Here is a 16,147-nt window from a genome sequence, read left to right as displayed (position 1 = left end):
CCTGCCTAGGCTGGCTTTGAACCGTGATCTCAACCTCCTGAGTAGGTAAGCCACTGACGCCCAGCTTCTGCTTTTTTCTTTCTCTTTTTTTTTGTGAAACCCAGATTTTTGCCAATCAACTACTAAGACACCTCTTGCTAAGGTCATTCAGAAAACCCCTGCTTAGTGCCAGGTCAGCACTTCATCTCTCTCTCTCTCTCTCTGTCTCTGTCTCTGTCTCTCTCTCTCTCTCTCTCTCTCTCTCTCGCTTAAACTCAGGGCCTTGTACCATCCCTGGGCTTTTGTGCACACTGCTGGTACTCTACCACTTCAACCATGCCTCCAGTCCAACACTTTGCTGTTGATTAGACACACAAGCCTCGCAGACCTTTCTGCCCAGGCTGGTTTCAAACCCGTGGTCCTCAGATCGCAGTCTGGCAGGGTGACTAGGATTTCAAGCGTGAGCCACCATGAGGCTGCATCACCGGGGAGAAGGTGGAGGCGGGACCCGGCCCGCCGGACCTCGAGCCAGCTGCGCTGAGCCGAGGACGCAGGGCGGGGCCCTGGGGGTGGGAGGAGGCCGGGAGCGGGCGGGAGGCGGGCGGTGCGCCTGACCTTCGGGCGGCCAGGGCCACGGCGGGGCCCCTCTCCCGGCTCCCTCTCCGGACTTCGGCGGCCCGCGGCCCTGCGCCGCCCGACCCATGTCGGGGGCCATCTTCGCGCCCCCCGAGGGCGCGGGCGCCCCGCTGGCCTGCCCGCTGTGCCGCGCGCGGTACGAGCGCCCCTGCCTGCTGGACTGCTTCCACCACGCCTGCGCCGCCTGCCTGCGCGGCCGGGCCCGCGAGGGCCGCCTGGCCTGCCCGCTGTGCCAGTGAGTGCCCGGCGGGCGGGAGCGGCCGGGAGCGGCCGGGGCCCACCCCACCGAGGAGGGGGCAAGGCGCAGAGCCGGCGGGGGGGGGGGGGGGGAGGGGGAGGGGGGAGGGCGGAAGCAGACGGGGCCCACCCCACCGGGGAGGGGGGAAGGCGCAGAGCCGGCGGGGGGCGGGGGGGGGAGCAGACGGGGCCCACCCCACCGAGGAGGGGGGAAGGCGCAGAGCCGGCTGGGGGGGGGGAGGGCGGAAGCAGACGGGGCCCACCCCACCGGGGAGGGGGGAAGGCGCAGAGCCGGCGGGGGGGGGGGGCGGGGGGGGGGAGGCACAGGGGGGGCGAGCGGGACCGAGGGGGCCTCCCCACACCCCTTATCTCCAGGCCCAAACCTGCACGTTCCCCTGAACAGGTCAGGTTAACAGCCCAAGGCAAGGCTCAGAGCAAGGCCTGGGAAAACAAAAACAAAATGCTCTTAGTGATAATAATAATAACCTAAAGCAAGCCTGGTGCTGATACTTCACACCTGTAACCCTAACCCTCAGGAGGCTGGAGGATTAGAGTTCAAAGCCAGCCCAGGCAGGAAAGTCCATGAGACTCTTACCTCCAGAAGTGGAGCTGTGGCTCAAGTGGTAGAGCAAAAACAGCTCCTGCACCAGCACCCAGGCTCTGAGTTTCAATCCCAGGACCAGCACAAAGTAATAATAATCATCAACAATAATAGGCACAAAATAATAGTAACAATAATAATAACCTAAACTAAAAGGGGCTAAACATGGGGCTCAAGTAGTAGAGCCAAAAGCAAAGCCCTGAGTTCAGATTCCAGTACTGACCCCCCACCCCCCAAAATGTCAGAGGACAAGAAAAGTCAGGCCACCCCCAGTAACTCTCAAAAGGGTCTCAGAACTCTTAAGCCACCTTCCACGGACCCAAGACCTAGAGATCCTAAATTTTCCCCATGCAAGAGTGCTCATGGGTAATGGAAAGCTTCACACATGAGGTCCAGTCCCCATCATTCGGCAGGATTGCCCGCTACTGGGCAAGGGTAGGGGGTCAGGGTAGGTACTGGCTGCCTATTTATAGCAAGCCTTGGGCTGCAGTAGATGGGACTTGGCTATTTTTAGCAGACGCTGGAATGGAAGGGGTGAGGCTGGGGAGGCTCTTGCCCTGGAGGTTTGTTCTTGGCTGCAGTCCCCCCACAGGCACCAGACCCTGGTGAAGGGTCCCGGTGGGCTCCCACCCGTGGACCAGCTGCTGCAGTTCCTGGTGGACAGCTCCAGAGACCGCATGGAGGTGGTGAACTGTGTCAACTGTGGCCTGGAGTGCAGCAAGGAGGCAGGCAGGGGAGGCCGAGGGGGAAGGAGGGCAGTGGTGGTGGCAGGTGGTGTGCTCCCTACACTCGCAGCATACACCCCGTGTCCACACCAGAGGAAGATTTCTCAACCCCCTCTCAGCGCATCTCATGTCCCGACGTAGTTCTGTTATTCACCCGCACATGGAGACAGATGTCCAAGTGACTTGAGTCAGAGGTCAGACACTGGCGAGGTGGAGGCCAGTGGATTCAAGTTGGTGGAGTTGTGACCTGGCACAGGAAGGGGACCCCAATGCACAGGTATAAAGCGTTCCTTGAGGCCTCCTGCTACCTGAGCAAGCACAAGTAAGCAACTAAGGGGTGCAGGAGAGTGCAGTTGGAGATAGATGTTCCTGCCCCCCAGCTCACCCCAAGCTAGGAAAACCTAGCTACTCAGGACACTGAGATCCCAGGGTCATAGTTCAAGAAAGTTTGTGAGACAATGTTCAAGAGGAAGTGTACTCATTACCTCACTCATGTAACTGTAACCCTCTGTATAGTAGCTTTACAATAAAATAAAATTAAAAAAAAAAAAAAAAAGAAAGTTTGTGAGATTCTTATCTCTAGTTGACCACCAAAAAGCCAGAAGTGGCTTATGTGGTAGAGTGTTAGCCTAGAGTGGAAAGAGGTAAGGGACCAGCCCCAAGTTCAAGCCCAGGAACCAGAACAAGGGGGGGGGGGGGGAGAGACAGAGCGAGGAAGGAAGGAAGGAAGGAAGGAAGGAAGGGAAGAAAGACAAAGCACAGTACAGAAGAGCAGATAATCCCCGCGTGAGCAAGCAGAGCTAGGAGACTGAGGAGTGGCCTTGATTGCCAACAGAAGGAGTTGGGCTTTATTCTGACACAGGCTTTGCCAGGAATGACTCCCACGGCTGCAACCTAAGCCCTGGACTCTCAGCTCTGGACCTGCCCATCTCCACGGAGTTGTAACCTCAGATGGCCAGGATGGACACTATCATTTCTCCACCACTAAAGGGGCCAAATGGAGCTTGAAAAGCACTCTGTGTCTCCCTCTCTATATCTCTGTCTGTCTGTCTCTCTCTCTCTCACACACACACACACACACACAATATTTTGCAGTACAGTTTCTGCACCAAATTCCCAAAGAACTGTCTCTTCCAGGGGGAAGAGACAGGCCCTTTCCACATCTACTGACCTAGCTCTGGGCCTCCGTGTCCTCATCTGTAAATGGGTACATTGGAGTGCCAGATGATGGGATGACAGGAAAGGACTGTGTTTAGCCTCAGACATGCCTCAGGCTGGGACAGACTCACTCAGTGACATGTGCGGTGTAGTCCGCCCCTGGCCAGCTGAGCTGGGGGTCTGGAGGCCTGGGCTGGAAGGCAACCTGAGCCAGTGCTCCTGCCCCCAGGACGCTGAGACCACGTACTTCTGTAACACCTGCGGGCAGCCGCTGTGTGCTCACTGCCGTGAAGAGACGCACAGGGCACGCATGTTTGAGAGCCACAACATCGTGGCCCTGGGCCAGAGAAGCCACGATGTCATCCAGAAGTGCTGTAAGGCATGGGGACCCCCGTGGGCGGGGCTTCGGGCGGCACCGCCCGAGGCTCATGGCAGCCTCCCCTGCCCCACCCTGCTGCGCAGCTCTTCACGGGGAGCCTTTCATCCTGTTCTCCATGGACAAGAAGTCTTTGTTGTGCATCCGTTGCTTCCGGGACCTGCAGGGGTGCGTTGGGGGAGCAAGAGGGGAGGGGGCCAAGGGTGTCCGAGCCAGTCTTCTTAGCTGCCCCCCCCCTGCAGGGAGAGCCGGGCCCACTGCATGGACCTGGAATCCGCTTACCTGCAGGGCTGCGAGCGGCTAGAGCAGGCAGTCATGGTGAGCGCAGGTTGGGACCTGATCCAGGAAGGGGAGGGGATGTAAGAACCCGGGAGCTGGGCCCCTGAGGCCGCCCTGTCCCCAAGCGGTGAAGGCCCTGCAGAAGGCCACTCGGGAGGCCATGGAGCTGCTGCAGGCCATGGTGGAGGAGGTGCGTCGTAGCGCTTCCGAGGAGGAAGCAGCTATCCACACCCTCTTCAGCAGCTTGCAGGTAAGGGCAGGGGGGAAGGCGTGCTGTGCAGATTCCTCAGCACCACCAGGGAAGGAGGGAGGGAGGGAGGGCCTCCCCCTTGTGAGTTTCCAGTGTCCTGGGGCAGATGATGAGCCGTCTTCTTGCCTACAGGTCATCCAGTCACTCACCGCTCCCTGGAGAATCCCAGGGGGACGGCCAGGCCAGGCTTGGGGGCATGGGGGAGGGGGAGATTGTCTGCAAAGTCTACACCTGGGAGGTGACATTTAAGATGAGGGTGCCCAGGCTCTCAGGCACTGGTAAGCAGGAAGGAAGGCCTTTGGACAAGTCGGGGAGCTAGCCAGCACCCCTGCACCATGCCCCAGAGTAGTGGAGGGGAGGGGGATGACACAACCAGGTGGGTCAGTGGGGGGCTTTCTCTCCCAGGACAAATTGGCAGAGAGAAAAGCTTTGCTACTACAGGCTGTGCAGAGGTGAGTGGGGCAGGGCTCCGTTCCCTTACCCCTTGGTATGTAAGTACCCAGACCAAAGCCTAAACATGTACTCCACCTGGGGAGTAAGACATCCATCCAGGTGGCCCTCAGCAAAGCGGGAAGGTACTCTGGGGAGGAGAGTAAGACTGCAGATCTGAGACCCCCAGGGGAGGGCGGGCAGCCTTTCCCCTGGAGCCCTGGCAGCCTGCTCCTCCCCAGCCAATACGAAGAGAAAGACAAGGCTTTCAAGGACCAGCTCTCCCGCCTAGCTGCCTTGCTGCCCACCCTGCAAGTAAGCGGATCTAGGGGCACAGGGCGGGGCACCCCGGCCCAGAGGCCAGGCGCCAGGCATCACCTGATCTCCACTGCAGGTTCACCTGGTTATCTGCTCCTCCTTCCTCAGCCTGGCCAACAAGGCTGAATTCCTGGACCTGGGCTATGTGAGTCTCCAGGCCCCCACCCCCACCCCCAGCCTAGGGGTCCGCCCTGTGTACAAAAGTGCCACTTCAGGGTTTAGTAAGCCAGGGGGGTTCTGGGGCTGCCTTCACCCCATCATCTATACTTTAGGCGTCAGGTGAGTACCTTTTAAGAACAAAGCCAGGCACCAGTGGCTAATTCTTGTCATCCTAGCTACTCAGAAGTCTGAGGTCTGAGGATAACAGTTTGAAGCTAGCCTGGACAGGAAAGTCTGTGAAACTCTTTATCTCCAGTGAACCACTGAGAAGCTAGCATGCCATCCTTGAGTGGATAAAAGCTAAAGTCCCGCACCCAGGCCCTGAGTTTGAGCTCCCGTACTAGCAAAGGGGGGAGGGGGAGGGAGGAAGGAAGGAAGAAGGGAAGGGAGGGAAGGGCCGGACGAACTGTGAAGCCTGGAAGTCAGGGAAGTATATCTCTTTTAAAACACATAGTGTAAGTAGGCATCCATGGCTCAGGAAGCTGAAATCAGAGGATAGAGGTTCGAAGCCGCCCCGGGCAGGAAAGTCCGGAAGACTCTTATTTGCAGTTAACTGAAACCTCACCCAAAACCCGGAAATGGCCCCGTGGCTCAAAGTGGTGGGGCACAAAAGCTCAGGGACAGTGCGGGACCCCAGGAATACCCCGGGACCCCAGCTATAACGCTCACCGGGGCCGTCCCCCCCCACCTCGCGCGCCTGCGGCCGCCGCCCTCCCCGCAGGAGCTGATGGAGAGGCTGCAGGGCATCGTGGCGCGGCCGCACCGTCTACGGCCAGCTCAAAGCAGCAAGGTGCGCGGGCGCCCCGCGAACGAGGGGCGGGGGACCCCGCGGGCGGGCGGCCGCCGGAACCCCCTCCCGACCCCCAGATCGCCAGCGACCACCGCGCCGAGTTCGCGCGCTGCCTGGAGCCGCTGCTGCCGCGCACGTGAGCGGGGCGTCGGGGCGCCGGGCTCCGGGCTGCGGGGCGGGGCGGCTCGAGCCCGGGGCACTTGGAGAGGCTGAGGTGGGAGTCGGGGGCCGACGCGGCCGGGTCCTGCGTCCGCGTCCGCGCTGCCACCGCCGGGGCGGCCCGGCCCCGGGGCGGGGTCTCGGGCTCCCCGCGCAGCTGCGGGTCGGGGAAGGGGTGCACGGCGCCCCCACACTCCCCTCTCCGCAGGCTGGCCGGGGGCTCCGGACGCCAGGCGCTGCGGGGGCCCCCAGGGTCGCCGGTCCCGAAACCCTCGCCGCACCGAGCCGTCAGCACCCAGGTGCTGCTGGCCGAGGGCGCGGACACGCCCTTCACCGAGCACTGTCGGCGCTACGAAGAGTCCTACCGGGTGAGTGTGGGCGGGGACGGCTCCCGCCCCGCCCCGGAAGTCAGTAACGCCCCGCCCCATCCTGCCTCTCCCCTCATTAGCCCCGCCCTTCCAGACCCCGCCCCATCCGGAGGTAACCCCGCCCCGTCCTGCTCCGCCCCTCGCCTGGCCCCGCCCTGTCCTGAGGTAGCCCCGCCTCGTGTTCGCCCGGCTCCGCCCTGTCCTGAGGTAGCCCCGCCTCGTGTTCGCCCGGCCCCGCCCTGTCCTGAGGTAGCCCCGCCTCGTGTTCGCCCGGCCCCGCCCTGTCCTGAGGTAGCCCCGCCTCGTGTTCGCCCCGGCCCCGCCTTCTCCCCTCCCCCCCCCTTGCGCAGGCGCTGCAGGGGGAGGTGCAGAGCCTGAAGGATCAGGTGCAGGAGCTGCACCGCGACCTCACCAAGGCCGAGATCATGGGGGACAGCCTGCGCAGGTCCCTGCAGCTGGACGCGCAGATCGCCTCCGAGTTCGCCTCCGTGGAGGGCACGAGAGCTGTCTTCCAGGAGGTAGCGCCCGGGAGCCCCGCGCCTGCCCCTGCGCCGGCGGGAGACCCCCGGGAACCCCGCGACCGGAAGAGGCGGGCCTGGGCCGGCGCGCCATCCGAGGGAGGGGTGTTGGAACCTTAGGCTCGGCCATCAGGCACCATGTGGACCCAGCTGGGCCGAGGGAAAGACGACGCTCCAAGCCGACATTTCTCTCTCTTATTGTTTTGGTAGTACTAGGACTTGAACTCAGCACCCCGTGCTTACTAGGCAGGTGCTCTACTGTTGAGTCAAGCCTCCAGCCATCCAAGTAGGAGTTTCTGAAGCAGAATTGCTTCTAGTGGAGCTAGACATAGTGGTGCATGCCTGTAACCCTAGCTTCTTAGGAAGTGGTCATCTCAAAGATCACAGTTCAAGGCCAGCCTGGGCAAAAAGTTCTTGAGATCTCAACAATAGAAAGTTGTACACCTGTCATGTCTGTATCATCCCAGACACACAGAAAGCCACCCTGGCAAAAACGCAAATATCTCAAAAGTAACTACCTGGGAGCCAGTGGCTCAGCCTGTCATCCTAGCTACTCAAGAGACTGAGATCTGAGGATCATGGTTTGAAGCCAGTCCAGGCAGGAAACTCCATGAGACTCTGATCACCAATTAACCACCCCCACCCCCACCCAAAAAAAGGCCAGAAGTGGAGCTGTGGCTCAAGTGGTAGAATCCCAGCCTTAAGAGGAAGATAAAGGACAGCATCCATGCACTGAGTTTAAGTACCAGAACAGTATGCGGGGGGAGGGGGATCCTACTCAGCAGTGGCATCCCCAGCATCGCCCTTTTCTTTCAGATTTGGGAAGAATCCTACCATCACGTGGCTAAGGAGCAGGAGATTTATGAAGGTCCCAGGCAGTGGTTGATTGCTGAGCCACTTCCCATGCTGGAGCTAACCTGTGCGCTAGCCAGCTGTTAACAATGCATGGCTCTTCCCCATGTTCTTTCCTGTAGAGCTTTGCTTAGCTTCCTGCACCAAATGCTGTGCCCTTTAGAGATCACTGCAAGACCCGGGATCTTTAGATTGTGCCAGGCTTGAGGGTAAGAGTCTGACACTGCCAAAGCCCAACACTGTGATCTTGGCACCTGCAGCCCAGCTCCATGACCTTCTCCAGCTGAAGCAGGAGAATGCCTACCTGACCACCATCACCAAGCAGATCACGCCCTATGTTCGTTCCATCGCCAAGGTGAAGGAGCGGCTGGAGCCCAGGTAAGGGCTGCAGACAATTCAGAATGAGTGAGGGAAGAGGAACCACCCTCTTCAGGGAATTAATTCAGCAGGCTAGGATGGAGGGTTCTGAACAGAACAAGTGCTAGGCATTTACAAAGTAATGATTACTGAGAGCCTGCTTGTAGACACTGATAGCTCCCTGCAGCCCTGGAAGCGCTGTGCATACAGGCTAGTGCTCCACTAGAGACAAAAGTGTAGGTGTGACTCGGGTGTGTGGTGTTTGGTGTCTTGTTTGTGGAATATTCCCATCTGAAGCTCCTGTCCTCATTCCTCATCCCCACCCCTACCTTGGAAGGCCTCTGGAGTTGCCCGTGCATGCCACACCCAGTGCTTTGGCCTTCAGCCAGTTCAGATGTGATTGTGCTTTTGGTGGAAAAGCGACAGTTACTAGTGGCAGGGACCCTAGGGCTATTGGCTCTGAGTAGAACAAGCTAGGGCCTAGCTGGTAGCAAATCTGCTCCCAGCACAGGATCTGCTACTTGAGTCACACAGGCTCACCTGCTCCCCACCTCTAGCATGCAAGTGTCATTCAAGTTCTAGACCTTATTCTTTTCAATAGACCTTTAATGAGTTTGGGGATGGAAGAATTGTGTGTGTGTGTGTGTATGTGTGTAACCAGCCACGGTGGCTAATGCCCTGGACAGCATGGGTTTCACTTGTGTGCACGCGCGCACACCTTTTTTTGTATATGTGTTTATAGCAGGCTTGAATTCAGGACTCATGCTCTTGCTTAGCTTTTTCATTCATGGCTGATGCTCTACCACTTCCAGCTTTGTGTGTATGTGTGTGGAGGGGGGGTGTTTGTCTGCATATTTCAGTATATACCAGTACAGGGCCTGGCCAATTGTGCAAAAGGCTAATGATCTACTACTTGAGCCACAGCTACACTTCCATCTTTTTTTTTTTTTTTGCCAGTCCTGGGGCTTGAACTCAGGACCTGGGCACTGTCCCTGAGCTTCCTTTGCTCAAGGCTAGCACTCTACCACTGAAACCACAGTACCACTTCCGGAATTGAACCAAGGACTTCATGCATGCTAGGCAGGCACTCTATTACTGAGCCACATCCCCAGCCCTCCAGCTTTTTTTTTTTTGTCAGTTGCAGGGTTTGAACTCCATTTTTGGTTTTCTGATGGTTAATTGGAGGTAAGAGTCTCACAGATTTTCCTGCCTAGGCTGGCTTCGAACTATGATTCTCAGATCTCAGCCTCCTGAGTCACTAGGATGGCAGGCGTGAGCCACTGAGAGGTTGGACTTGGCACAGTGCACAGCACTCATCTGAAGCCAGTTTCTGCTGCTATTTGCCGTAATTCCTGCCACATGGGCTCCTCTGCTGACATGCAGTTGTTCACTGTAGGCACTATAACTTCCCTCACAAACTCCAAACCAGGCGCAACCAATGTGTGTGTGAACAGCGGGGATGGTTGTCCTGGACTGTGGCAGAAAGGGACAAGAAGGGGCCTCGGATGAACCGATGCTGACCTGGATGTGGACCAGACTTTGTCATGCTCCATAGCATGGAACTAGACTGCATGAGCTTTCTTTCTGTGCACTGATTCTGTGGGAAGCTCACTCTGCGTGTGTGCTGCTGCCTGCTCCCAAGGGGACCTTGCTGGCAAGGCCACCGTGCCAGGAGAGCTGTGGTTTTGGCAGGACAGAAGGCTGGGCCCTGCTCCCGGAGGCTTGGCTAGGCTGAGATGGTCTCTGCTCGTCTTCAAGGCACCCGGTCCTCTGCCCCCTTCTATGCCAGCCCCTCAGCCAGGAATCTGTCTTGTCCCCTTTCCTGTCCCCATGATCTCTCAGTTTAATTGGAGCCACATTCTGGGTACATGTATGGCATGCCCTTCTCTTGCATATGACACCCCACGCTCCCAGTCCCCCCGTTTTTAGCCATCCATTCCTTTCTGGTTCCAGGAAGTCGTTCTTTCCTCGCCATGCTGCCAGCATAGCACCTTCCCCTGGGCTCATCTAAGGCTTTCTTCCTCACCCTGCGCCCTCTTTTAAGTGACTTCATCTACTTCCTGGCCTTTTGCCAGGCTGGCCTGGCACTTCCGCTCCTCCCAGCTCAGCCTGACAAGCTGGATTATAGGTGCAGACACCAGGCACATCATTTTTTCTGAATGCAGGGCCTGGAGCATGCTAAGCATGCTAGCACTGAGCTGCACCCTTGGCTTTAAAGCATTCCTGCAATGCAGCCACCCCCAGCCCTCCCCCCTCCACAGCAAGTGCTGGGCCCAGACTCACCTCTGGCTACCTCCTGGCATCTCTGCCAGGGTGTCCATGCCCAGCAGTGGCTGGCAGAGCCCTTGGTGTCCTCTCCTCCCCCACACCACACCCATTTCCCCATCTCAGTCAATGGTAACACCTGCTCAAAGCTCAAAACACCTGCCCTGACTTCTGTTCTCGCCACTCCATTTCCATTCCCGTGCTCGAGTTCTATAACTGAACTGTGTTTCAGCCATCAACTTAGTGCCCTGCTGCTTCCATCCCCAAATCTAGGCCACCAGAGCCAGCCGCCCCAGCTCCTTCAGCATGCTACATAGCTGGTGATCTTGTAAAAGCCCGTAAGTGTCGGGCGCTGGTGGCTCATGCCTGTAATCCTAGTTACTCAGGAGGCTGAGAGCTGAAGATCACAGTTCAAAGACAGCTTGGGCAAGAAAGTCCATGAGACTCCTGTCTTCAATTAATCACAGAAAAAGCTGCAAGTGGAGCTGTGGCTCAAGTGGTAGAAAGTGTGCTATCTTTGAGCACAAAGCTGAGGGACAGCACCCGGGGCCTGAGTTCAAGCCCCAGGACTGGCACTAAAAACAAAACAAAAAACTAATAACAAATGTATCAGGATGCTATTAAAAAAAAAAAAAAAAGCTGTGTGCTGGTGGCTCATGCCTTTCGTCCTAGCTACTCAGGAGGCTGAGATCTGAGGATCACATTTCAGTCAGCCCAACCAGGAATGTTTGTGACTTTTTTTGTTATTGTTGTTGTTGCCAGTTCTGGGGCTTGAACTTAGGGCCTAAGCACTATCCCTGAGTTTCTTTTTGCTCAAGGCTAATGCTCTACCACTTGAGCCACAGTGCCACTTCCAGCTTTTTCTGTTTATGTGGTGCTGAAGAATCAAACCCAGGGCTGTGTGCATGTAGGCAGGCACTCTACCACTGAGCCACCTTCCCAGCCCATTTGTGACTCATCTCCAATGAACCACCAGAAAACCCAGAAGTGGTGCTGTGGCTCAAGTGGTAAAACACTGGCCTTGAGCTGAAGAGCTCAGGGACAGGGCTTAGGCCCAGAGTTCAAGCCCCACAACTGACCCCTTCCCGTCCCCACACCCCCCAAAAAAGCAGCAGGTCTCATTCACTGTTCTGCCTTTCCTCTGCCTTTCCTACCTCCCCCAAGGGCCAGGCCTCTGCCCTCCCATCCTTTACTGCAGCCAGTGGTTTACCAACTCTGGTAAACAACTGGACATTGGCAAATACTCCAGGACTTGGAGGGAAGTGTCAGCGGGCCCCGAAGTGTTGGCTTCCGTTTGATGTGGGTGCGGTGTGAGCCCAGGGCCATGCAGTGCATAGGCTGCTACCTTGAAGCGTCCAGGCACCTGCTTTCTTTCCTCCAAGCTCCAGGCACCTGTAGACAAGCAGTCAGAGCACCTGCAGGACGCATATGATGACAGCAGGAACACTGAGGTGCTGGCCAGGTACAGCATGTCTTTCCAACTTGAGTGGACAAGTGCTGGCACTTAAGAGACAAAATGCAAAGGTCCCTTTGGTCTTGGCTTGGTGCTGGCCTTGTCTATGACCTTGGTGGAGCCTCACATGTTTTTGTTCGTCGTGGGGCTTGAACTCTGGGCCTGGGTGCTGTCCCTCAGCTCTTCAGCTCAAGGCGAGCGCTCTACTACTTGAGCCACACCACCATTTCTGTTTTTTTTCTGAGTGGTTTATTGGAGATAAGAGTCTCACATACTTTCCTGCCTGGGCTGGCTTTGAACCGTGATCCTCAGATCTCAGCCTCCTGAGTAGCTAGGATTACAGGCATAAGCCACCAGCACCTGGCTCAAATTTTGTATTTTTTGCCATTCCTGAGGCTCAAACTCTGGGCTTGGGCATTGTCCCTGAGCTCCTTTTTGCTCAAGGCTAGCGCTCTACCACTTGAGCTACAGTGCCACTTCCAGCTTTTGCTGTGGTTAATTGGAGATAAGAGTGTCATGGACTTTCCTGCTTAGGCTGACTTTGTACTGCGATCCTCAGATCTTAGACTCCTGAGGAGCTAGGATTACAGGTGTAAGCCACCAGTGCCAAGCCTCTGGGCTTCAATTTGTAAAATAAAGAGGCCAGAGAGGCTTGAAACCTGGGCGAGTGCTTCACAAGTGACTTCCTAGATGACACATGTGGCTTAGCTAGGGTTATTTCACAATTACAAATGGCAGTGTTTGCTGCCTCTGTCCACTTACACCACCAAGCTCTTACAAGGGGCTCAAGTTCTGTGATAGGAAAGGTGAATGAGGGTGATTTTGTGGTGTGTGCTGTTTCCTAGAGCTACTGGCCAATACTTCCTGAGGCAGAGAAGAGGGAGTGGGAACAGACACATCAGTCACATTGGTCTTAGGTGTTTGTCGTCCTCAGTAAGATGTGCATGGCATTGCAAAGTCAAAGCTGGGAGAGCCTGGAGGTTTGAACTGCCTAGAATGTCAGCATGGCTGGAGACAGCAGAGACAGGTCCCGCCCTCCACCCAAGCCTCAGATGCTCCCCAGAACCCCAGCTCCAAGCCGAACCACTCAAACAGCCCCAGTGTGCCTGTGTCTGGCAGACAACTACAGTCTCCTGGGGATTGAAGCCACTCAGAGATGAAGGGAGAATCTTCCATGAGAGGCAGGTCTTTCTGGATCTGAAGATGTGGTCACCTGCTGGGCCTCCAGCTGGGCGCTGGCAGCTCATGCCTACAATCCTAGCTATTCAGGAGGCTGAGATCTGAGAATCATGGTTTGAAACTAGCCTAGAAAAGAAAATCTGACACTCATCTCCAATTAGCCATCAAAAAGCTGGAACTGAGCCAGGCAGCAGTGGCTCACGCCTGTCATCCTAGCTACTCAGAAGGCTGAGATCTGAGGATTGCAGTTCAAAGCCAGCCTGGGCAGGAAAGTCCATGAGACTCATCTCCAATAAACCACCAGAAAACTGGAGGTGGTGCTGTGGCTCAAGTGGTAGAGCACTCAAGCTGAAGAGCTGAGGGACAGCGCCCAGGCCTGGAGTTCAAGCCCCATGACAAGACAAAAAAAAAAAGCTGGAACTGGACCTGGAGCTTAAGTGGTAGTGTTAGCCTTGAGCAAAAAGCTAAGGGAAAGTTTGCAGGTCTTGAGTATACGCCCTAGTACTGGAGCATGCATGCACGTATACATACCAGCTGGGTGCTGGAGACTCACCTCTAATCCTAGCTACTCAGGAGGCTGAGATCTAAGGATCATGGTTTAAAGCCAACCTGGGCAGGAAAGTCTGTGAGGCTCTTATCTCCATTAACCACCAAAAAAGCTGGAAGGGGTACCTGTGGCTCAAGTGGTAGAGTACCAGCCTTGAGCAAAAATGTTAGGGGGGGAAAATGCTCAGGGACAGAACCCAGGCCCTGAGTTCAAGTCCTAGGATTAGCACAAAGAAAAAAAATGTCTATTGTGAAACGTTGGCAGGAGGGATACAGCCCAGGAGCGAGGCAGATGCCCTCACACTGAACCGTTCCTTTAGGAGTGATCCAGTAAGTATCACAGATGAGAGAGGGGCATCTGAACTTAAAGCCAACAGCAGGGCCCTGAGTGGCTTCTCAGACCTGACACCCACCATGGAGAGCACCCAGCCCCACCCTGACTTAGTACGCTGGGCCTTCACCAGCCTGCTTCACTTTTGTCTGTGCTCCTATGGCACCAAGGTGACCCCAGGACCATATCCCTGCCCATGTGAAGCAGCCTGGAGTTGTCCACTGGCCCAGCACCTGCATGTCAGGTGTCTGGGGACCTGGCCCCGTGTTCAGATGATAAAAGGGGCTGCTGACCTGGGTTTTGTTGTTTTTGCCAGGCATGGGACTTGAACTCAGATCTCAGCCTCCTGAGTAGCTGGGATTCCAGGTGTGAGCCACTGGCACCGGCTGGCCTGGGTTTAACAAGATGTCAGGACTGCATAGCACCTACCCTGCTTTGAATGAGTCACATCCCCCTGAATCACAGTTCACTGCTGACCTGACGCCACTGCAAAGTTCCACCCAACAATCTGAGCAGACTCACACAAGGGCAAAGAACTGGGGCTGGGAAGGTAGCTCAGCGGTCGAGTGCATGCCTTGCAAGCATGAGGCCCTGGGTTCGATTCCTCAGCACCACATAAACAGAAAAAGCCGGAAGTAGCCGGGCACTGGTGGCTCACGCCTGTAATCCTAGCAACTCAGGAGGCTGAGATCTGAGGATCGCAGTTCAAAGCCAGCCCGGGGCAGGAGAGACGGTGAGACTCCTATCTCCAATAAACAACCAGAAAACCGGAAGTGGCACTGTAGCTCAAGTGGTAGAGCGCTAGCCTTGAGCTGAAAAGCTGAGGGACAGCGCCCAGACCCAGAGTTCAGGCCCCATGACCGGCAAAACAAACAAACAAACAAACAAAAGGGCAAAGAACTGCCACAGTGAGGGCGGGGCCCTAAAGCCCAGAGGCCTCTGGCCAGCCTGTGGCAGAGGGCAGCTGCTCCAGGCCACTGCTCTCCCGGACGGCACATGGCTTCAACCCATTTCTACACACTGAGGAGCTTAATAAATGCTTTTAAAAACTAAGCTGCATTTAAAAGTTTTGGAGGCCAAGTGGTGCCCAGAGAGCCACACTTTAAGCAAATATCCAGCAAATGATACCAGGGAGGCTGGCACATCAATACAAAATCTCAGTCACACTGACACCCGTGCCCTGAACTCATCATCACAAACTGATTAGAATTCAAAACAGAGCCAAGGAGGCACAAACAACGGACCTGAGGGCTAGCTGCTGTGGATTCTGCTCACCCAGCCATACCCTGATCACCTTTGAGCTTCTGTACCCCCAGAGAGTGACACAGTCGCCCGAGTGAAATCAAGTATTTTTATTTAATTGGAAATAATCAGTATCTGTGAAAGAAAATCCCATTTCATATACTTAAATAAACATTTCTGTATGTAAAAAGAAGAGTAGAATAATTACTCTGTAACTCCCTCTCCTTATGGCAGGCCAGGCTGCCTCCACTCAGGATGGGTTGTGAGGGGGACCCTAACCCTAAGCACAGGTCAAAGGTCAAGCTTTTCAGAGCTGCACTGAGCATGCCCCACTCAGAGAGGCCACTGTGAAAGCAAATTACGGTGAGGGTCATACCGCCTACGGCAGTGAGAAAGTGCAGAGAAGGAATGGGGGGCCACCATGCCTGTTACAGGGACACGCGACCAAGGAGCTGTGGCTGAGACCCCCCCAAATCAGACTGCTAACACAGCCTGGTTTAAGACTTTTTCCCTCACACACCAACCCTGAATAGGCAGGAGGGATTCAGAAAGGTACTGTTGGCTCAAGAGGCCATTCTTACTAAGGAAGAGGCCAGAGACATGGCCACTGTCTGCTTCCTACCCCACAAGTTGGCTTGGGCACAGCCCCTTCTGCAAACTGCCACCCTGGCTGGCCAGCAGAGAACCAGGAGATTCTCCAGGTAGCTTTGTGTCTATACAGAACCACACTCCATTTGAGATTCCACTGCAAATCTGAGTTTCTTAAAAGGAGGAAACTGTCTTGTGAGGCCTGAAAAGTCTTTCCCTCATTGGCCTGATTCTCCACCTCAGGCGTATCAATCCCTCCAATGCTGCCCGCCACCCCATCTGCTAACTCCGCCCTTGGACAGGAGGGTGGGATTTTCTTTTCTTTTTGGTCGGTCGTGGAGTCTGAACTCTG

General features: G+C 56.1%; 1 protein-coding gene across 1 annotated transcript; it reads left to right on the top strand.

The window, feature by feature from the left end:
• Positions 1–680: 680 nt before the first annotated feature.
• On the top strand, positions 681–15,305 carry Rnf207 (ring finger protein 207). The gene is given in 18 exon segments (XM_042672811.1): positions 681–850; positions 2,046–2,178; positions 3,566–3,710; positions 3,799–3,880; positions 3,955–4,040; positions 4,117–4,241; positions 4,647–4,693; positions 4,913–4,985; positions 5,065–5,133; positions 5,869–5,937; positions 6,015–6,133; positions 6,305–6,464; positions 6,815–6,982; positions 7,799–7,850; positions 8,095–8,214; positions 11,840–11,918; positions 13,955–14,135; positions 15,282–15,305. Coding segments are annotated over 18 exon segments (1,902 nt in total).
• The last annotated feature ends 842 nt before the right edge of the window (positions 15,306–16,147 follow it).

Source organism: Dipodomys spectabilis, unplaced genomic scaffold (assembly GCF_019054845.1).
Source record: "Dipodomys spectabilis isolate Male_0828 unplaced genomic scaffold, ASM1905484v1 ptg000772l, whole genome shotgun sequence".
Lineage (NCBI taxonomy): Eukaryota > Metazoa > Chordata > Mammalia > Rodentia > Heteromyidae > Dipodomys > Dipodomys spectabilis.
This window is presented reverse-complemented; position numbering and strand designations above follow the sequence as displayed.